At 33.9% G+C, this 24,312-nt stretch overlaps 1 protein-coding gene and 1 long non-coding RNA gene across 3 annotated transcripts; both read left to right on the top strand.

Moving 5' to 3' along the window:
• Window positions 1-4,421: 4,421 nt before the first annotated feature.
• On the top strand, window positions 4,422-5,816 carry LOC112286448 (uncharacterized). 2 transcript variants are annotated; one of them, XR_002971023.3, is made up of 2 exons: window positions 4,422-4,809; window positions 5,070-5,816. It is a non-coding gene; the product is annotated as an uncharacterized LOC112286448 (long non-coding RNA). The 2 variants fall into 2 exon arrangements; XR_012218138.2 differs by having other exon boundaries at window positions 4,733-4,809.
• Window positions 5,817-15,186: 9,370 nt separating this feature from the next.
• On the top strand, window positions 15,187-19,080 carry LOC112286300 (protein NRT1/ PTR FAMILY 8.1-like). Its single transcript, XM_073536081.1, has 10 exons — window positions 15,187-15,191; window positions 15,313-15,452; window positions 15,592-15,625; window positions 15,852-15,903; window positions 16,035-16,106; window positions 16,527-16,587; window positions 16,676-16,867; window positions 17,079-17,296; window positions 17,424-17,968; window positions 18,126-19,080. Exons 1-10 carry the CDS (start codon window positions 15,187-15,189, stop codon window positions 19,078-19,080), a joined length of 2,274 nt encoding a protein of 757 aa, XP_073392182.1.
• The last annotated feature ends 5,232 nt before the right edge of the window (window positions 19,081-24,312 follow it).

Genomic DNA, 24,312 nt, shown 5'->3' with positions numbered 1-24,312 from the left:
CATCCAACTTGGACTCCGAACTTTTCGTCATACTAATGTCTTGGCCCTCGGCCATTCTAAGAGAAGGACAGAAATGACTCTACAAGAAGACAATATTGGTTTAGAGGAGGGTACTCCGCAACCTCTAAAATGCCTTAAGAGCTTCAAGAAAAGAGATAATCCACTCTCTCCAAGAAGAATAAGACTCCAATATTGTAACAAAAGAAGTATCAGTTTAGAGGAGGATAATCCGCAACCTCTAAAATGCTAGTACACTTCCAAGCAGAGGGGTAATCCACACTCTAACAAAGAAGAAATTAGCTCTGATATCTGAGGTGAGTGCAGTCTCGACAAACTGTCACGGACTTAGAAATACAGACTCGAGATCTAACAAGAAGCTCAAGAAGAATTGGCAAGAACTAGATTAATCAGATGAGAAGAACACCAGAGAGGTGAGCTAGAGCTCCAAGAGATGTGTTGTCGAGACTGAAGAACTCTTCAGCCTCGATTCCAATATATACTCCTATTTAGGAAACTTCTCAAGCAACTTCTACTAACTAGGAAGCTTCTAGAAGGTTCCAGAGACTTACTTCTAGAAGGTTCTAGAAACTTGTCTCTAGAAGGTTTTAAGGATTATGTCCCTAACAGCCAATCAAGACATGTGTAATAAATACATGCGTTATTAAATAAATTGAAGTAAATAGAAGTTAGTAGAAACAAATAGAATATGTTAGTTAGATAATATACTTGTTAAGAAAATTTAAGGAATTTTTTATAAACAAAAATTAGATCTTTAAATTTCTATAGATATGCCAGATGAGTACTAACCTTAGTTGCAAGTCAAACTGCATACAACTTAACTTTGATCAAAATGTTTTAGTATTGAAATATCCCTATTAGAAGAAAGAGTAAATAAAGACCATTATACATATGTATATATATATGGGATTAATAGAAAGATTAGTATAAAACTTCTTTAGAAATTAAGTAGTAAAAAACAAGATAGTAGAAAATTTAATATTTTATGTTGTCATTTTTATAAAAAAGACTTCTACTAACTTTATAGGATCACAAATGGAATAAATGATAGTATAATTGACATAAAAAGATTAAAAATATCTTTAGATGAAAAATATGAATGTTTTTAAGTAGAATTACCAAAAATCAGATTAGTTTGACATCCAAGGAAGACAAATTGAAAAATAGGATTCAAATTAAATCCCAAGTCACAAAGAATGGCACCTACAATAAAAGTGGGTTTTTTTTATAGATTGAAATTGGGAAAATACCAAAATATGAACTGATTTGTTACTTTTAGATATACATTATTTTTATAAAAATATATAGGCCAAAAGGAGAGGATATTATTATTATTGTTATTAATATTATGTGGAGTTCATACTAGAAAAGATTGAAAAATAAAATAAAATATGTTGCTGAAAAGAACACAGAAAATATTTGAAGAACTACAGTAAAAAAAAAAGAAAAAGAAAAAGAAAAAGAAAAAAAAAAAAAAAAAACAATATAAAAAATGACTATCTGTAATCAAATCAAAGAGGTTGAACTAAATAAATGAAGTAATCAAACACACAACCATCCATGTATTTAAGTAAATTGGTGAAGCATTAAAATTACTAATTGATAAATAGGAAGATGTTTGGACCACCAAAATCAATCAATTTAATTGAGTCATGCAATTGGATGCTTTCCAAGTAAGATTTTGCACATATTGAATAATAATCTAGATGTACATTTACTGTTTAAAGAGAAAGAAAAACCACAAATAGTATCAACTTCAACAACTACGAGACAGTATTCATGAATAAAATATAAGTACCCATTGAGTTTCAATTAGACTACCAAGATAACAAGAATATTTCATAAAATTATGAAATAAGGGAGACAATCAAGGGATGGTATAAATCAACAAACAGAAATACAAATGTTACTGTTAAAACACATTCAGGGTAAAAAATGCTTCTCTTACCGTTCAGTTCAAATATCACTTGTTTATAATTGCAATTAAATGATTATATATATATATATATATATATATATATTTATATATATATATATTTTTATATATATATATTTATATAATCATTTATTTATTCATTCATACATCCAGCCGCAAATTATGACGTAGTCTTAAAATATATGTAAATTGCATCCATGTAAGGACAATGCATAACAAATTTACAGATTTTTCTGGCAACTCTAGTGAATCGTACACATGTCTTTTGAGAAATAGAAAAGGTCCTTTAATGAACATTGGATGTGTTTAATGTTCATGCATGTGTATATTATAGATATAGATGTATTATTTTGAAAAAAAATAACACTTTATATGATTTGAGCTAAAAATTCCCTGTAAACCACCCTGACTGCACATTGAAAAACTTTGTGCACAAGTTTTCTGTATACATGTTTATATAACCAACAAGAATTTGTTCTTTAGGAAAATTTCAATAGTGAAAAAAAAGTAAAAATGAATAACTCACGAATAAAAAACTATAAATTATAGAATACTATTTATATTTATATTTTTTGAAGAAATAGTATTTAAAGTTGGATTAGCTCACACATGTTTCATTCCTTAATTTAAACACTACTTTTGAATTGAAAAAATGTTAAGATTATTTATTCAAAAGTGATAATGATACAAATACAGGATGTAAGTAATTTAAAAAAACTCAATGAGTTTTTATGTGATTCTTTAAATCCCTGATTCTAATCTCCTGTGGAGGATTTTTAAAACTGAATTAAATCATATGAAAATACTGAGTTTGGATTATTAAATTGATCGTAATAGAACTAATTTTTTCAATTTAAATACTCTTGGTTTATTTTATTTTGATTACATGCTTTCATTTGTTTCTACACACAACGTATTTGAAGTAAAGAAATTGGTACTGTCCTTGTCCAAATACTAGCAAAAAAAACACTTCTCTTTGTCAAAAACAACACTTATCCTCTGATTGTTTTGGAAATATCAATCAGTTCTGTTCCAATATTTCAAACTTTTTTTTTTTTTTTTTTTTTTGACTTAAATCATCACTTTTAATATATATATATATATATATATATCTATCTGATTGATTATAAAAATTATCCAAAAAATTTATAAAATCATACAAATTGTTCCTTACATATCTATATTATCTAGGTAAATCAAATCAAATGGAATTCAAATAATATATATTTTTTGATAAATGTTGTAGATGTTTTTGTAGCTAACTATTAGATCTATCAGTATCTTCAGATTTGTCACATGACTATTAAAATTGCTCCTAGAAGTTTCATAGATGTTATTGAGAAAGAATTTCACATCTTTGATTTTTTTTTTAAAACCTTCTACTCCTTAAAATTTTGACAAGGTCTTCTCAATAACTAATATACTTAAAGACAAAATTAAAGTCAGCGTTAATCTTGTCAATACCTTTTTTTTGTATGCTAGTCCTAATTCAAGAATCTATAGATATTTTTTACTTAACATACATTCTTGTGACATCTTATTCTAAAATTGTAATTTCTCTTTATTTTCTTTATTTCTTCATTAATTTATACAATTAAACTATTTTTTGACAAGCCCATTTAGATTCATGTCCTTGTAAAATTGTAAATAAAATGCTTACAACAACCCAAAAAAAGAGTAATATATATAAATATATATATATTTATATTTATATTCATTTTCTTAAAATACCAAGGTTAATAAGACCTTATATGATGATTTGTTTTCATATTTTTATGAAAATATTTATGAAAACCTTAAACTTAAATATTTTCATAAAAATATGTGTTTTTTTATTAAACAAATCATACTATTTTTATTATCTAAAAGTCAAATATTGTATATGTAGAGATTAGTAAGGAAATTAATTAGATTTTGAAGTGATGAAAACATTATTTTTAAAAGTAAGATTTGAGATTATTATAATTAGGTTGTGTTTCAATGTTAACAAGTTTTTATTCGATGAAAAAATATTAATTTTTATTACTCAAGATAAAAATTTCATACACATTAGACGGCTTTTAATTGACAGATTTCACAAAATTGCATTTTTTGCTGCAGGACTTCTAGACATGGTCACAAGAGAGATTTACTATAGAGCAACATTTAGAACTGTATCGTTGTAAGGAACACCGTAACATAAAGTCAGAGCTCCATTATAAAAAATTCAACAAGTTATTGACAAAGAAGCAAAAATGAAAACACCCTAGCTGAGCACTACCCTCAAAACCATAAAAAGACAGTTTCAGTACACCAAACAAACAGGATAAGTAGGATTGATTGATGCAGTCAAGCAACAAAATCAAAGAAAATCACAGAAAATCACAGAAAATTAAAGTTGGCCGAGTAAATGAAGTGAAAAGCTCACTGCATCATCAACAACAACAATAATAATAGCAGAAGAAGAAGAAGGAGAAGAAAACCAGCACACAGATATACATGCAGACATACTTTACCGACAGATACAGACACGCCTCTCCCTTCTCACTTCTTATACAGACAGACACTCATCTCACCGACAAACACGTTTGTTTCGAGATCCACGCTGCGTCTGTAAAGCAATGTCGCGGAGTCGCAGACGCGTACCAGGGGATGGATTCGAGAGGAGGCGAGCAGCAGTTGGGTGTGTGTGTCTGTACCCACCTTGGATTCGTCGAGACTTCGGTGGGCCCACTTCGGGTTGATGATTCCCAAGCTCTTCTTCACCCTTGAGTCTGAGATTGCGTCGGCATTCTTCGACGCAGAATTTGCTGTCATTCTTCGCTTTCGACAGACAGTGTGGGAATCGTTTGAGACGCCGGTGGTTAGATCTCGAGGTTAGTGTTTCTCACCCATCGAGCTTTCGTTAATTGCTAGCCATGAATTTGATTGAGTGATGGTTTGTTGTGGTGGGTCTTGTTTTGGTGTTTTTTTAGGGTCGGGGATTTGCGGGAGTGGTTGGAATGAGACTGGATGAGCAGTTTGGGAGTGTTGGGTGGAAATCTGTGCTGGTTTTGGCTGTGGGGATTTGATCATTTGCGAGTTAGACGGCGAAGGTGATGGAAATTGTACTGAATTTAGCATGGGGTAACTTCAGATTTTGTGACGGATTGATAGCCTGAGAGGATGGAGTACTCACCGCGCTATGCTCGAGTGAGGAAGGCTGCGGAGATGAAGCGCGGAGGGTGGATGCCGTTGGGGCGTCGGGGCAAAATCAAGAGGATGCTTGTCCAGTCATGCCTTGCGGCTGTTTGTTGCCTGTGCTGCTTTCGGAGTCACTCTGACGACGCAGAGAAGTCCCGGGAGGATGAAGTGGCCATGACCCAAGTGGGCATGGCAGATCAGGGTCCGATTTCTTCACAAAACCCTTTCGACCCAGAGTTTTAGGAGTAGTGCATCGCTCTTCCTGCGTCAAGGTCTTCCTAATCCAAACTGATCGCCATTGCGGCGTTACCTTCATGTGCTCGTAACTATGTAAACCTTCTATCTGCAGTGTGTTCATGATGTTCTATCCTCGTCGAAGATTACTGCTCTCGATTTAATTAGACATCAGAGAGTCACACAATTAGTTAGTCCACAACAGTTTTTGTAAGGAACCCACTCGGTTCTCACTTGCTAGTCGAGTGTAGTTTTAGAATCACGAACATCGGGATTACCAAGAGTAGTTGACTCATCCAAACGGCAGGATCGAAACCCTAAACATCAGCTTGCTTGCTTCAAACAAGATGTCAATTTGTACAGTGCCATTGCTCATTCACGGGAAATTGTGCATATGGTGCAGACAGAAAGCTGGAACTGAGACATTCTCAAGCTTGAAATGAATCAAATCATTTTTTTATCATGATTTTAGGCATGTCAATCTAAGTCTTCATTCTAACAATTTTAATACATACGTGTGTATATATATATATATATATATATTTTTTTTTTTGTGAAAACCATCAAACTTTAGGCACAACATTATTTATGCCAAGTAAGGAAAAAATACATCCTACCTCATTTATTCCTTTTGTGGTTATTTCATTAGATTTTCTAAGTGTATAGAGAATTGAGTGAAAATTAAATAAAAAGAGATTATTACTAAGGTTTCCTTTGTTTAAGACCATTCTATTTTATATTGCACAACTAAAAATATTTTTGAACAACAAGCAGCTTATTTAAAAACATATATATATATATATATATATATATATTTGTCAAACCTTAAATATATTACAAACATGAGACAAATATGATGTTTAAATATAAAACTAAAAATTATACGTACATATATCGCATGTGAATGTGTATATATATATATGATTGAAAATATCATAATAAGACTTAAGTGAATAATGCATTGATGACTTATGAGTTATTAACTTAAGTCAATAATGCTTTTATTTAAAAAGAAAACATTAAGTAATTAATTGTGCATGCATTGTTGACTTTTGAGTTATAACAATAATACAATAAAAATGATTTTTCAAATAAACAGGTTTGTATTAAGCAAAATATCATACTTTTTTATTAAACAAAAAATTCAACATGAGTTATCATTTTCCTCGATTGAAAAATATTTTAAGTCTCTACAACAGATCATTTAAATGGTGCAAAAATTGCCAACGTGGTATGCTTGGAGCATGCCACATGGGTTTGGGTGCTCTATAAGGGAGACCTATTGAGCAATAGCAATGTTTCTTTTGTTGAAAATGTTTAGAAAGACATAAGAGTAGTAGTAAGTAATACACACACACACAAGAGAGTTTCTAAGGAAAGAGAGCTTCACACATAAAAATCTATTGATTTGGTTGTGTCTCGTATATCAGAAGAGAAAGGAGAGATGATAAACAATTCTTCTCTACTAGACTCTAAATACTATAGCTATAGTATTTACTGTAGTCTATAGTAAATATTATGGATAGCACTAGCTACATTTAATGCTCTCAACACTCCTCCTCACTCATCATAATATTTACATAATATAAAATTTGTATAGAATTATGATTTATACTTTTCTGTGATCTTGTAAGATCAATAATTGTTGCTTCATTAAAACCTTATATAGGAAAACCTTATTATTTTTAAAGACAAAACCATAGATGAAAGAAAAAGAGTACAACATCATTTTCCTTAATTATTTAAAGAGTTCATTAACTTCTTTATTCAAGAAAAGTAAGTCGCCACATATCAATGTCATAAGTAAATTGACAATGGTTGTACAATAGGAGAACTTTGGTGAAGAGATTAGCAAGGTTATTTGTAAATTAAAGTTTTTTAATTATGAGTGCATGATCAGTAATCAACTCATGGGTATAACTAAAATATTTTGGATCAATATGCTTTGTCTTGTCGCCTTTAATGAAACCAACTTGTATTTGTACAATACAAGCACTATTGTCTTCATGCAAGATAGTTAGAGAATCATCATATGAAAATCCACAGATTGTTTGAATGAATTTAACAATTGATGAAAACCAAATATATTCTTAAGATGCTTCATGTAAGGCAATAATTTCTACATGGTTGTATGAAGTTGCAATTATTGTTTGTTTCTTTGATTTCCATGATATTGCAGCTCCATGTCTTAAAAATACATATCATGTTTGAGATTTAGCTATTGCAATATCAGATTTATATTTCACATCACAATATCCAATGAATTTTGGATTTGTAGATTGTGTGTAGTATAATCCCAAGTCTTCAGTACCTTTTAAATAACGTAATAAATACTTGATGCCAATCTAATGTCGTAGTGTTGGACGTACACTATGTCTTACAAGAACACTAACTATGAATGTAATATCTGGTCTTGTAGATGTAGCGAAATATAAAAGTGCTCCAATCGCTGCAAGGTATGGATATTGATCCCCCAATATTTCTTCCTCTTCCTGGCATGGACGGTATGGATCATGACCATCATGACCACATTCAATCATTGGTGTGGACAATGGATAAGCATCAATCATACTGAATCTCTGCAAAATTTGTCTAATATACGTTAGTTGGTAGAAAAAAATACTACCATCAGTAAGATGTATAATCTAAAGATCAATGCAAAAAGTTGTTTTTCCTAGTATTTTCATCTCAAATTCACATATAAGTAGGTTAGTAGCTCTAACACATGCAGATTTAGTGCCCACTAGGTTAAAATCATCAACATATACAACAATGATTACAAAATCAATTTTATCTCATTTGATAAACAAACAAGAGATTAGTGCATCTTTTACAAACTTATGTGTAATTAAATAATCTTGAAGATGTTGATACCATATGCGTTCGAATTGTTTTAAACCATACAAGACCTTACATAATTTAATACTACGATATTGTCCTAGAGTAGGTCCATTTGGAATTCTTATTTCTAAGCTAAGTGGAACTTTCATATAAATATTTGTATCAAGAGAACTAAATAAATATGTAGTTATCACATGTATCAGATGCATCTCAAGGGTGGCATGAATTACAATTCCAATAATATATCAAAATGTAATTGAATCCATGATTGGAAAATATGTGGATTCATAATCTATGCCAAATCGTTGAGTAAATCCTTGAGTAACAAGATAAGCTTTATAGCGGATTATTTAACCCTAAGCATCTTGCTTGCATATTAATACCATCTTATATCCCACAGGGCAAGATGTAAGAGTGTCTATAGTAGGATCAAAGACTTTCTTCTTATGCAAAGAAGTATATTCCTCTTCAATAGCAATTTTCTATTTTGACCAATCAAAGCAACGCATCACTTCTTCGATGGTTTGAGGTTCAGAATCATCTTCTGTGCAAAAAAAGGCTTCTATAATCATACATGCAAATGATTCATCTATCATTATTATAATACGTGAAGTCTTGCTTGAGAATGCTCCGGACACTTGGCTGTGGAAGGTAGAATGGAAATTGCAACAACAAAATCCTAATTCTAATAGAATACTAATTAAACTCCAATTAGACCATAACAATGTTAAGCAAGCTTTAATCAAATTCAAAGAAAACTCAAAAGAATTACAAAGAAATAATAAGAAATCTTAAAAAAATATTAGAATGATTAAAAATATATCTCAAATACATCTCAATTCAATCTTAATTTAATCCTAGTTGAAATCCTATTGGACTTCATTTAAACTTTAGGCCAAAACCTAATTAAATCTTAAATCCTTAATAAACTCAAATAAAATCCTAAACCCTAAATCAAATCCTGACCAAATCCTAATCAAATCTTAAATCCTAAACCAAATCCTAAACAAATCCTAAATCAAATCCTAACCAAACTCTAAACCCTAAATCAAATCCTATCCAACCCTAAACCAAACTTTAAATCCTAAACCAAATCCTAAACAAATCCTAACCCTAAATCAAACCCTAATCAAATCTTAAATCTTAAATCAAATCTTAACCAAATCCTAAATCCTAAACCAAATCCTAATCCTAAATCAGACCCTAAATCAAATCCTAAATCCTAAATCAAATTCTAACTTAATCCTACACAAAATCCTAAATCTTAAATCAAACCCTAGTAATTTCTATAACAAATTTAAACCTCAATTACTTACAAATGAATCATTGATCTTAACTTAAAATTTGCACATTTCTTAAAAATTAAGTTAAAAATAAGCACAAAAAAGTTTGAAAAGGATCGAAATTACAAAATACACGATAGCTTCAAAAACGTGCTTGGATATTGGCTTGCCTCCTTCTCCGACCTTGATGCTAATCTCCTAGAGCCAATATCTCTTTTTTTTATTGTTTGATTGATTTCAAAATTATTATATACATAGAAAAATAAGTCTAATATCCTTACACATAAATTTTATTTCAATTCAATAAGTAGATTGTAAGAAAATTTAAAAACCCTTACTAGACCTAAAATTCTACTTTTTTAGACCTTGACCTACTTAAATCTTAATAACCCTCAATTCAACCATTAGATCGAGCTAAGATTCACAACACATATTGAGCACAACTATGACCATTAATTCACAAAATTTCACCTATAGATCTATTATAAAACTCTTGAAATCACCTAAAACGTCAACCCTATTTTATTTCACAAAACCCAAGTCATCCAAAAACAAACTTGACTTTATAAAGCTCTTACAAAGTCATTACAAATCCAAATTGCTTAAAATCAATTCTCATTGAAATCTTATTTAATTTGCTATCAAATCATAATCTTTGATTTGCAAAAGAACCCTCGAGTTACCATAGGTGCTCAGTTTTGTGCCTCAAGATCTGATTTCAACCTAGATTGATAATTGGCCCTCCTCGAGTATCAATATATGGTTTTTCTACGTAATTTTTGCTAGAAATTAGTCTTAACTTCTTTCTAAAGATACTTATATTATTTATTTTTCCAATCTATCTTATTTTTATTTTACTAAGTTGAAGATTTTTCAATAAAAAATCATCTATCCCACATGATAGTATGTGTTGTTGCAGAATCAATGAATACATCATTTCATTCATCATTAGAGTTTTTGTCATTCATATAAGCTTCTAAGTCATCAGCACCAATTGAATCCATGGACGCATCCATGGTATGAACTTCACGAGCCTTAGCTTGTAGTTTCTTATTTTCTTCAAACATTTTAATAAAACATTCTAAAGTATAGCATGCATATGCTAAATATCCAATCATTCCACATTTATGGTAAGAATACATCTCTGATTTTTATTTTCTAATATTATTAATAATAGAATATTTATTCTTTCCATAGGAGTAGAAATAGTCATGTCTATAACTACCCTGATATTTATGAGCATATTTCCCATGTTTATATAATTTTTTCTTAGACTTTGAAATATTAAGTGCATGAGATTTTGGAAGTGTGGTTCTAATAGGACAAGCTTTCGTATTGTACAAGAGTAGCTCATTTTGCTTCTCCGCAAGAAGTAGATAGGAGATGAGTTCAGAATGACTCTCAAATTTCATGTTTATGTATTATTGTACAAGCACAGTAGATACATGAAGAAATGTAGAAAGAATTTTTTGAATCGTTTCTTCTTCAGACATGCTTTGTCTATATAATTATAATTGTGAGACAATACTATGCATTTTACTATTGAAAACATTTAAATTTAAAAAATCCAAAACACGTAAATGTATCCAATTATGATATACACATAGAAGGAAAATGGTCTTTTGATGATCAAATCTGGATTTAAGATTCTTCCAAAGTTCTACAGGATCTTCAATTTCCAAATATTGATGTTGTAATGCAAGTACAAGATGACGACGAAGGAGAAGAAGTACTTTCCAATAGATAGAAGGAGGAATAAAAATACTTATTGTAGGAGATTCTTCAAATATAATAGTATTTGAGAATTATTCTGTAAATAAAGTTGCTTTTGCCATTTTTGTCCATAATATATAATTATTTCTATCTAATTTCAATGGTGGTGTCAAAGACAAGAACTTGATAAAGACAAATAAATAAGTGAGACTTCTCTCAAAGAAAGATGATAAAATAGAAATAATTCAATATATATATTAAGAAAAAAATTGGAATGGCTATTGCCAAAAGACAAGAAAATTAGAGATCCTTGAAACTAGACTAGAAGCAAGAAAGGAGTTGATAAGAGTGAAGAGGGCTTCACTCTTGTCTCTATATATCCTATCTAACTAAGGGCTACATGGTAATGTTCTATAGGACCTCCAATATGTATTGACTTTGTAGGATACATGCCTTGACTTACAAGACGAGTTTTTCTACGTGTGGGCCACATAGTTAACTTGAAGACCAAGCTAACAACATGTATGGCACATGGTCAACTTGTTGACCACGTTTCTAATCCAAAAAATCATTTAAAGACACCTATAAAGTCAAAGTAGTGTGTATGAAGCTTCTAGGAAGCTTTCATAGTAAATATTATAGAATTAACTTATTTTTACTTAGTTTTACTTACTTCTACTTATTTATACATGTAATTACTAGCTTACATGTGTATGTCTGTGACAGGTGGAAATAAAAGAGCTTGAAAATGTTGGGATGCATTGGTAATAGTTGGAACCATAGTAGAAGTAGTTGAAGATGTTGAAGCACTTATTATAAATAAATCTATAAAAAAAATATAAGATCAAGTAGAAAAGTTGAGTAAAATGTACCTTAAAATATAAAATCAAATAGAATGATAAACTTGAACTTGAAAATAAAATATTAATTAATTAACTAACTATTTTTATTTTATTTATTTATTTTTTAAAGAAGGTTGTAGATTGTGGCAGCAGAGCAACAGTAAGACGGCGGTGGTAGGGCACTGGTAGCATTAGTAGCAATTGGCAGTCAATGGCAACGGCAGTCAGTGGTAGAGTCGACGGCTATTCGATGGCAATTAGTAGTCAGCAACGGCAGCAAGGTGATATGAGTGGTAGGATTGATAGCAAGCAGTGACAACAATTTGGCTACTGTTCAGCAATAAGTGCAGGGTGGAGCAAGGAGGCTAGGTTGGAGCAAGTATTCTAAGTAAGCAGGGCATAGAGTGAAGCAAGTGCTCTAAGCAAGCAGCTAATGTGTGAGGAGCCAACAAGAAGTACAGCAAGATCACGTGTCGCTCTTCGAGCAAGAGTAGCAATATATTTGAAGAGTCAAGATTAAAGCAAAAAAATTATGATAGTATTTAAAAAAGACTTGTGTTGATATCGTGTTGAGAATGTTTAGAAAGTAACAAGAATAGTAGTAAGTAATAAACATACACACATGAGTAGTAGTAAGTAATATACACACACACAAGAATAGTAGTAAGTAATACACAAACACATAAGAGAGTTTCCAAATATTGTAGTTATAGTATTTACTGTAGACTACAATAAATATTATGAAGAGCACCGGCTACATTTAATGCTCTCGACATCTTCAAAGTAATGAAAAAGTAAGTCAAACTTAGTTTGGCACACTATAAAGAAGATCAATGAAAAATAGAAATTTTATCCTTTTTTATAATTTTCAATTATTTGTTGGTTGTGATTGCCTTCATATGTCCAAACTATCAAAAATGGGGCTGGCAAAGTCTTGAATTATGCAAAATTCGTGCAGTGTTTTGATTAAAGGATTGCTTTACAAAAATGATGGAATCAAAAATAAATTAAGCTTACGTTACTATGTTAAGAGCATTTCTATATTTAATGAAATATTGATTATTTAAAGAGTAAAGTTTTTCTCTTGCAAGCTATGGAAAATGTTATAATTTAAGATAAGGATTGTTGGTGCCTCATTTAAGGTATTTGTTTTCTAAAATCATATGTACTAATGATATTTGCAATCTGTAAATGTTGTATCAGTTCAATTGTACAATTTGCAATTTGCAATGTTGTGTTTGTTGTACTTCAAAACTTGTACTGCAAATTATACTTCAAAAGTCTTGGAAAAAATGTTTTTCACTGTTCATAATAAAAAACATTCTAAGAAAAAGCCATAAATTTATTTTTGAACGTTGTTACGTCATGTACATTTTAAGATGGATTAATGTAGGATAATTGTTAGATGTTATAATTTTACAATTTTAGATTAAGATATTAACAAAATGGTAAGCTTCAAACCAAGTTTTCATTAGACCATGGTTGTATGAGCATTAAAATCTTAAGAATAATACAACCCAAAATATTCATAGAAGGTTTTATCCATTGATTAATTACCAAATTATACATCCTCGAAATCACATCAAATTATTCTACTTTTTAATGAAAAATAACCATGGCTGTCCTAAGAATCATTATATGATTTATTTATTTTTTTGAATCTTTTGGAATTGTTAAGAAGAATTCTCCCTTCTTATTGGTAGACTATTTACCTTAAACTAAGGAATCAATTATAAGAATACTATTTTTAAAAAGGTCACATGATTTTGTTATTGAAGCAGACACAAGGATTCCTTGTAACAAAATGATCTATTTTTAATTGAAGGAATTTTTGTTCGAAAGTAGGCAAAAGTGTTGGTAATGAAAATACTAAATTACATTACAAATTAGAGACCAAATTCTACATTTCCCTCCACGTGTATTTCAATCCACCACACAAGCCTGATGATTTTTTTTACTTTCACAGTGTAATTTCAGAGTAATAGAATTTTAGCGTAAGTGTATATATATATATATATATATATCCATATCAAATGTATTATTTTATATTTAATTTGATATTGGTAGCAGAAGAAAAGTTAAATTATGTATTGTAGAGCAATTTTTGAATGGAAAATACCAGATAACACTGATGAAGTGCATGTTACACGTAGGAAAAGAAACTTAGAAACATTTATGTCTCATATATCATTCAAATTAATGAAGTTAGAATTTTTTTTGTGGTTCTTGATGCCTTAGTAAACATAGGTGACATAAGTATTAATAGGTTAATCAATCATAGGAAATCCACACTCATTATTATTTTTTGTTATCAATGGTGAATTTTAAACTGATTTGGCATCCACATTCTTGTACAGTAAGTTTTGTGAAGGAGATATTATTTTAGTATGATTTAACGATTATGTGTAATTCTTCAAACTCCCATTTTGTAGTTGACATGTGTAATATGTAACCAAAAAAAGAAAAAAGAAAACGCAAATAATCAAACTATCAAAAAAATTACAAGCTACCGAGGTTTTCCATCTAAAATAGAAAATGGCTGTTTTGTGTAATTGCAATTCAAGTACGACCTTCGGAAGGGTTTAGAGATGTCAAATTGTGGTCAATAATTTATCAGAATACCCAATGGAGCTTGAAAAAATATGAGATCAAAGATGTGGAAATAAACATATGTTACTGAATTGAAAATTCTCAAGCGAATGGAAAATCTATAAAACATTGTGAAATCAGTCTACAATCTATTAAATTAAATCAAATCTCTGTGACGTCAAGGGTCAGCTTTTAACTTATTGGAGTACTATTCTGAAAAAAGAGTATCTGTCTCTTGATCTGTCGAGGATCGAAATTTTGTTTAATGTTTCCACTGCCAGCTGCAATGTCTCCTGGTTCGATGCTACAATCACGGCTACATCATTATTTTGGCAACATCATTATTATAATGAATCATTATTTTGGCTCTGATTAATGGTGCTTAGCGAAGAGGATTGCACCATCATCTGCAAAGTTTGGGAATAAGTAGGAGTTTTCAGAATTTGAGAAGATCTTGTCCTGGACACTTGCAATCGGGATCGACGCGAGAATAGTATGGAATCGTCAATTGGATCCTGCTGTGGCAAAAAATCCACCGATCTAAATATGGGTTTTCAGTTTTGGAGGCATGAGGTGGGCGTCTAGCTCGAGACAGCGTTCAGGTTAGTAAAACATGTCGTTGTGCCTTAGGCTGGCCTTTCTTTGGCTATTAGCCTTTCTCGGAGTGTGCGCATCTGGTGGATATTGCAATTAGGTTAGAATCTAACCACTTCCTCGAGTCAAATGCATGTGAGGGTCGTACATCCGATCGACATGCGTCTACGCCTAGTGAAGAGTCGTTCTTATCAATCCGGGACAAAAATGTGCTGAAAAAAACAAAGATTTTCGTGAAGGGTAAACTAAAACAAAGACGATAGTTTCAAGCAGAAGAGATAACCATTTCAAGCACGCATATATATATATATATATATATATATATGTCTATAAGTTACCTTGTGAATGCTCCCTAACTACACAACATCATTGTCACCAGTCTATCGTCTTCCTACTGCACACTCGTTTATGAGGTACGTCATTTGATCTGCACTCTCTGCCGACACTGCTACAATGGTAGACCTTGATGTGTCTACTTGCCAGTATTTGGTGTCGATGAGCCGTGCCCCTGCGCAACTTTGCAATTGTGCATGCCGAGAGCCTATACGCCGTCGATGCACCGACTAGACTGGAGAATCGATCGACTGCTCCGCTCATTCGAATGTTAATCGACTAGGCCTCGGTCGGTGGTGGTTGCAGCGTTCATTCTCGTCAAGAATATGTTTCTCTGTCAGCCCCGCTTTCAAATCGGGTGAAAGCTCTACTGTGATAATCTCTTTGTAGTCAATTATGTGTATCGAATACCTTTGTCTAATTAGGGTCCAGAGATGAATGAAACTTCGAACCGAGTGTTGGTCTCATCAATCACGAACTGGTGATCAGACCAGGAACTATATTCAATACAAGAATTCCATCGTCATTTCTCACGTTCTGAGCATCAGCATGGTTGATCAGGTTTGACACCAATCCTGAATGAGCGTTTGTGACTGAGCTGCACTTTAGACATCAAATCTGAGGTGAATGGTCACAGTACGATACCTTTTGACTGATTGTGGTGACCTTCTCATCTAGTCGTATTGTGGGAGGAAAAGAGCAACTTGTTGATAACATCCTCTTCAGATGTTGTTTTCATTATGCTCTGCATAATGTAATCACCACCCATGTACATACTGAAACGGAATGTTGTGGACTTTCAATCAACTACCATGCACTTGTACACGAAAAAATGGTGTGTATTCCGCAAGTAATACTAGATATTTAAAGTTTGTACGATGACTCATTCACTTCACTTTCTGCTTAACTCTTTTTGGGTCGGTGTGTCTGAAGTGCACCTCTAAATTCTGCAGGTCTCTTAAGAGTTTTGCGGATTTCTAGGAGCAGTCAAACACCTCCAGGGACTTCCAGGTGACCTGCATCAGAACTATCAGTCAGAATGGTAATTTCAACCACCAAAAACTCCTCCATCTTGAAATAATCAGATCTAATTTGAGGTATCCTAGACTGTTACTGATGGTTATGCTCAGAAACCAGGTATTTGACAGCCCTCGTGAGAATATCGCAGGAGCTGAAAGAGTCAACTCAAGGACGCGGTGCGAAAGATCCACAGTACGATGGGAGCATTACGAACGCCGCCATCGATGGTTCCATCGCTTACAGAGGCAGAATTGCCGACAAATCTCGTACCGGGCGCTGGCCTGCGGTTGGTTTCATCATGAGTATGACTGACCATCAAATACTACATCTTTCCAAATGATAAATGCTTTTGAGTCCTGTGGTTTGTGTTAGAAGATAAATTTTATCACTAATTGTTCTTTCCATCTTTGTAGGTTTCTTTGATGCATTGATGTATTCAAATGAAAACGATGTTAAGTGGTTTTCTCTAGAGTAGTTGATCCGTTCAACATGAGACGATTTTCTCACGCGCAGTTTCTGTGACCATCGAGAGGCTGGTCTTTTATGGAATTGCTTTGAACCTTGTCTCCTACCTCACAAGAGTGCTCCACGAGGGCGTTGCCGAGTCCATTACAAATGTTTGGAACTGGGGTGGGGTGGCATGGACTACACCCTTGATTGGAGGTTTCATTGCTGATGCTTATCTTGGCCACTTCAAGACTATTACTTACAGTCTACTCATTTACCAAGTGGTAAGTGCAGTTTCTCCACGAACCCCACCAGATTCATTCAATTACAGAAACTAAGAAATCGATAGATCTGAAATAGTGGAGATAACTGAATGCATTCGCGTATATCCATTTACTGATGTTGTTGTAGGGAATGGTGCTGCTAACGATAACCGTCGCATTACCAACTTTGAAACCGCCCCCATGTCCAACACAAACAAACTGCAAAAATGCTTCATCTGCGTCAATCAACCTCTTCTACTTCGCCTTGTATCTCGTTGCCATTGCGATTGGAGGTATGAAGACGTGTACGTCGACGCTTGGTGCTGATCAATTCGACGAAGAAGACGTAAAAGAGAGGCCAATGAAACGGTCCTTCCTCAATTACTGGTGGATATCAGCCACTGGCGGGACCTTCCTTGCACTGACAGTTTTAGTCTACGTAGATGACCAAGTGGGATTCGGCTGGGGGTATGGCATTTCAACGGTTGGATTGGGCATCTGCATTTTTCTGTTCCTGGCAGGAAGACGCCGCTACCGGTATAAGAAGCCCACAGGTAGTCCTCTTACACAAGTGGCACAAGTCTTGGTTGCTTCATTCCGGAAGTTCAGGATCCAGGTCCCTCGTGACGCAGATTTGTTACACGAGACCTATCAACCTGAGAAACGTAACCTCCTTCACACAAACAATCTAAGGTGTTACATCACCAATTCAAACTTTTTTTCAATATTTTTAAGTTCAAATTCACTTGTCTAACTCAGCTTCAGTGCAGTCCATCAATTGTTTTGCATTTGAGATTGTTTGATTCGATCTATTAATGGTTTTCTATCTTTGTGCACAATAACATCGCAGGTTCCTCGACAAGGCAGCAACTCTTGCTCCTGAAGTTCAAAAACAAAATCAGATCAAGGATAAAGAAACAGTGGGTAACTGGCACTTATGCACCGTAACACAAGTGGAGGAAGTGAAGCTTCTCGCAAAAGTTATACCCATATGGTTGACGACTCTGATGTTCATTGTCACGTCCCAGCAATTATCCACAGTATTCTTACGGCAAGGATTGTCAATGGACTTACACATGGGGCCGAACTTCAAGATCCCACCGGCATCGCTGGAGCTCAGCTGCACTATCACTGCCTTGATTTCCATCCCCTTGTACGACCGCTACCTCTTACCTTTCGTCCGCAAATTCACAGGAAATGACCGAGGCTTCACGCTACTGCAACGGATCGGAATTGGTCTGCTTTTGGCACTGGTAGGCATGGCGGTCTGTGCAATTGTGGAAACAAAAAGGTTGTGCGTCATTGAGGAGCATGGCATGCAGCTGAGCAAGTCCCCGTTGCCGATGGCTTTGTTCTGGCTTACCCCTCAGTACAGTATCATGGGCCTCGCCATGGTGTTTGGGTGGATAGGCATGCTTCAGTTTTTCTACGACCAAGCTCCAGATGACCTGCAGAGCATAGGGACAGCCCTCTTCCTGTCCAACACAGGAGTTGGGCATTTCTTGTGCACTGTCATAGTCAACATTGTAGTTCGAATAACTGGAGATGGTAGAGACGGCCGAAAAGGCTGGATTGTTACAAATACAAACCAGTCTCGGTTGGACAAATATTACTGGCTGCTGACCACCATGGCAGCTGTGAATTTTTTTACTTTACCTCATTGTGGCAAAGTGGTATACGTACAAGCAAGCAACAAGAGTTGCGAACGACGACCAGAACAAAGTTTTTCCCGAACCAGTGAGCCTTGTTCCAGAATAAGTTTCGGAATCTACAAGTCCCCTGGAAAATACTGGCCACGAGTGTGAGTGTCGTCCATCGTGTACGTGATAGTTGAGGTTAGCGTAAAATACTTGCTGTTCTCGAGGTTCCAAATACTGTGAGTGAAACTTAACAATAGCAGATGGTTTTGAATAGCTCATTAAAATCTTAGGTCCTGTTCAGGTTAAGGCCGTCAAGGTCATGCACTGATTTGTCTACACTGTCTGAGGCAGATGTTTTGTAAATATGACTTTTATCCAGTGTTTAATTCTTATGAAAATATCATTTTGCTCGAACAATACTATGACATCTAGAATCGTATCCCAGTTTGATTTCTGACCCGTTATGCTTTTTTTGGTCTGGAACATATCTAAAAAGATACTACTTCTCATAATACATCCGTAATCTATTCAAGTTTATGCGTGTCGGACTTCCTCATCTGCGGAGGCGAGGGTGGTCTCGATGGGTAGCTGTTGACAGCTTCTTCTAGACAGCGTCGCTCTTTTCGTTCGGCCCTCCTCCTTTTCCTTGTGTCCACCTGAGCACATAGGCAATACAATGTTTATGTGGAGATCGGAAGTAGAAAATCCCACATTAACACTATCGGAACTGTTTTCAAAGGGTTTTGAAAAGTTTCGATAACAGGGGAGTAGAAGCTCCCAGAGCCTTTCGAAGCTTTCCTTGAACATGCAGAGAACATGCCAAAAACAGAAACCTTGGAATGGATAAAACCTGAATCATATTGTTGTCTCATATTCACAATTCTAACCACAAACAGTGTGAGAACTTTTGTGAGTGATCAGAAATGAACTGCACATCAATTAACCTGCTGGCAAAAACAGATAGTTTGACACTTAGCATCGCAAAGATCTATATCATGATCCTCAGTCTGGCAATGCATGAGCATTCTGGAAGCTTGTGTGTTCAAAGCAGATTCTCTCTGAAGCTTGCACGGCGCTTGGTGTTTCTCCTTCTTTAATGCAGCATTCCTGTTCAAAGAAACCTATCAGTGTTAGACAATGTTTCACGAAAGGTATGGTGACCGTGTTCAGGTGCATCAAAATGAAAGAAATTTAGTTTCAGTGCGAGCGCAGAGGTTAGTGCACTTTTGAATACAATTCAAGTGATGGTAGAATTCATGAACTCTTGGGATTCCGCCTTTAAGGCTTACCTCTCTGACAGATGCCGAAGAAGCTGAAATTTTTTCTTCATCTCATCGTTGAGAATGTCAAGTTGTACAATCATCAAGAGTCGTTAAACTCACGCAGACATGCTTTCAATCTGCCTGACATTGAAACACCAGTATCTCTTAGCTGTGGGGATAGCAGAAACAAAAAAAGCAGGGACTAGTAAACCAGAACTAATCCTTTTGCAAAAGACCACATTGCTGCAGATCTGTACAGGTATGTTCGTCTCCGATTGCGTATTGGGTGATAGCAACAATCAAGTTGATTGAAGTATGCTGGTCAACCACAATGACAAACCTTTTGCGCAACTGCTCATTGACGGCCAACAACTTGCCTTCATTGCCAGCATGAACATCTAACTCCAATTCCAAAGTCTCCACCTTCTTGATGAGTTCTACATCATTTATTCCAGCACTCGTCATCTCTTCCACATTCCTCGTTGTAACACCTGCTGTTGAGGTCAGTCTTCGTGGAGTGAAGCTTACTATTCCCCCTCCAGCGACCCTCGATGGCGAAGAGAGACGGCAAGAGGCAGCCTCAACTCTGTCGCCTGCGCTTACTCTAATTGGGATGTTTGGTTGCTCGAGGGGCCATTGGCATCTTACGTTCGAATTCCACTTTGTTATGGTCGGTACCTTCGTGGGTGAGTGCTGAGAAATGCCAGGACGTGGCGAAGGGTGCACACTGAAGCGGACTTGGGAGCACATGGAGCTGGCGAAGGGGGACACGCAAGCATGACCCCGAGCAGATTTAACAGGTGAACTGCTCAAAGAAGTAGCGCTTCTTTCACCCGAGCCACAGGATTTTCTTGAAGTATACCTTAGAGGTGGAGACCCCACGCAATGAAGTGGAGCTGCAGAGTTGAGCTCACAATACCCCAGCTGTGCCAAGCTGCTCAACACCTGATTCTCAATTGTGCAGGGAGATGTCTGGCATGATTCGTGTGCCTGATTCACTTTGTCTTGGGATTTCGCATCTATTTTATCATCGACTTATCCATAAGTCTTTTGTGGAAGATCTTATTAAGCTATGAGGACGATACTAAGTTGCTTAGTTTACAAAAGCCTAGTCAGTAATCCAATATTAGTAACATAAGACATGGATGCCTAAAACTAAGTCTCTTGGCTACTCATCTCAGCGGTTTCAGATGTTTTTAACCCTTCAAAATGATTGCATGCAATCTGTTGACAAGATCTCACATGTTGGATTTGATGAGAATAAACCCTTGCGGGCTTACCATTACGAAGCTGTGTAGGGTTCAATATTGTCCTTGCTTTGAAATCATCTCCAGGTTCGCGACGAGTCACCGTGAATCTTCGTCAGAATTCAAGTTCGCGAGCAAACTTTTGCACGTGCACGTGAAGGTTTCGGATTCACAAGCTAAAATCCAACATCACATCACATCACATCACTCATGCTTTATCAGGTACCCTTGCTGATGGGAGCTGCTTACAGATGGATTAATCAAGTAGCGATGCCGTGACCACCTCTTCATACACACATTTGTGACACCTCGTCATTCCGCAACAGGAGAAAGATGGGGTAAGTCTCGCGAGGCTGAGGAGCTTCTGCAAGACTACCATCAAAGCGACCCTTTACTTTCATCATCCGAAACTAATTCCTCAAAACTTTCTACAGCAACTGCCAAGAAACTTTTCAAACAAAAAAAACCGTGAGTTGAAAGACATTGAACTGGCTCCCCAACTTCCCCTGAAACCACACTTTTGCATACCTGCAGCCCTAAACTGTGAAGCACATCATGCCTCCAAAGTAGATAGGAGAGAGACAAAGCTTTAAAGATCTGAAGGGGTGATTCGAGTAGCAAAAAATGGTGGTGCACATCTTTCGATCAGGTTTGAGCTAACAGATCAATTGGGTAACTACCGACAGATTGGCTAGATGTATTCACTTCTCCTATTGCGAGCTGATCTCAGGAACTGATACAGTCGGTAGAGAAGACTGTGGAAGCATATGCTGTTTCCCTGGTTGGCAAATATACAAGATAAACGGCCTTGAGCTGAAAAGTCGTGCAGACTCTGAAACCATGAATCAAGTTACAACATTTATTCTTGTGAACCCAACTCGTGTTTTGCGCTTTTACTTGTCTGTTTTGTTCGATTTGTCGAGATGGATGCTTCACGATTAAACCTTGGTTTTGTGAACCATGCAAAACCATACACAAAGAAGTTTATCAATGTTGTGATTTGTAGAATTTGAAGATAAGGTTGGTCCCTGTGCATAAAAGCATTCAACCTATTTATAAGTTTTGAGGTGTGAAGGACATAAAGACGATTGGCACCAAAACCTTTTAAAAGTATATATATATATATTTATATTTATATACCGACACAAAAGATAGTACAGTATATACTTGATTCTTTATATAATCTATTTTATTTTCAAATGTACAAAATTTGTTTATATATAAATACAATATTAGAAACTTCTAATAATATAAATTAAAGTTTGTCTCTTTTTATTTTAAAACCTTCATAGTGTCATTTTTAATTTTTAATTTTTAATTTTTAATTTTTTTAGATTTTATCATTATAAGTTGTGAGTATTTATGTTTGATAGAAGATAAGAGGCTACAAATTTCAAACCTTGTAATTGGTTTAAACCTAGAAGTTTTTCTTAGTTGGTTTTATATGTTAGAAAATCACTCAACAAGCCATAAGAAGAAAAAGATAAGATAGAATGCATTTTTTTTTTTTTTCTACATAAAGTAAATACTATTATTTCCAAGAATTTGCGTTTAGATCCACCTTAAGAAATGGTTTTTACAAAACTTAAACAGTTTGTATGAAAAACACAAAATTCATCTATTAATATATTTTTCTAAATTGTATTTTTTATAATTTTATAATACAATACAAATCTCTGTATTTATAATTGATTTTTAAAAAACCATTAGTCCATTTAATGGCTTCTTTTTACTACAACAACTCTTAAAATCAAGAATTTCCAACAAATGATATTTTTTTAAATAAAAGATTTCCATAATTTTTTTGAACCATAGCTTTTCAAAATGAGCTTCTAAGTTCAGAAATTTTCTTAGTATAAAGTACATGATTTAACCAATTAAAAAGTTAAATATATATGTTTCATCATGGTAGATTTTTCAATTATTGTGTGTTATTTGCTTTATTTTTAAAAAATTTAAGTATTACAAAAACATATTTGAGTTTTAGAAATAATATGAGTGAGTTCAAATATTAATATCAGAAAGTTCTTTACATACCTTAATGACATGTTGCAAGCACTTCAGACACTTATCAAAAAAATTAAAAAGTAAGTTGTGATTCATTTATTCTAGAATAAGTAACTTGAAAATGGCTTTAAAGTTGTAAAGTGTCAAAGGTTAAAAACTTTATTTTATTCATTAACCAATTCTATTATTAAAAGATACTAATAAAATTCAAAATTTTAATTTTTAAAAAAGCCATTGACATTGGCTTTAAACTTGAGTATAGCCTAATGTGGGTATTTGACAGAAGTGCTTCCAAGATAACTTATATATCACAAAAAAAAACTGGACAAAAACTACCTAAAAAAAATCAGAAAGCTTCAAATTTGATGTGTCAATTTTATGTTTTTGCTATTTGTACATTATCAGCAGGTATCAGTCTAAAATTATCAATAAATGTTGAGTTGATGATGCAATACTGTCTAAATTTCAAATTTTTAAAAGTTAAAATTTTAAAAATATATGAAGTTTTCAATTACATTTATTCTATCTAATTATTTGAAAGAATCATGATACTACCTTTTGCTTTAACTACTTTAAAAAAAAGTTATCTAGGATGTTTGAAGTTTTCAATGAACCAACCAAGTCGCACCTCATTGGCATGTCAGCACCTAATTTAAAAAATTAAATCTCCTGAAATAATAGCACGATTATTTATTTTTAATTTTTTTTTTCAGTAACAAATGATAACAATGAATTAATAAGACCTCCAATCCTCTCACTCAATTACCAAAATCTATCAGAATCAAACTATTTGACGATACAATATTTTACACAAAAAATCATAGACACACAACACACAAAAACTAGAAAAAATTGCAAAATTGTCTTCAATTATTTCAAAA

This window comes from Physcomitrium patens, chromosome 9 (assembly GCF_059467195.1).
Source record: "Physcomitrium patens ecotype Gransden chromosome 9, ASM5946719v1, whole genome shotgun sequence".
Lineage (NCBI taxonomy): Eukaryota > Viridiplantae > Streptophyta > Bryopsida > Funariales > Funariaceae > Physcomitrium > Physcomitrium patens.
Note: the sequence above shows the minus strand (reverse complement) of the source record. Positions and strands in the feature narration are given on the sequence as shown.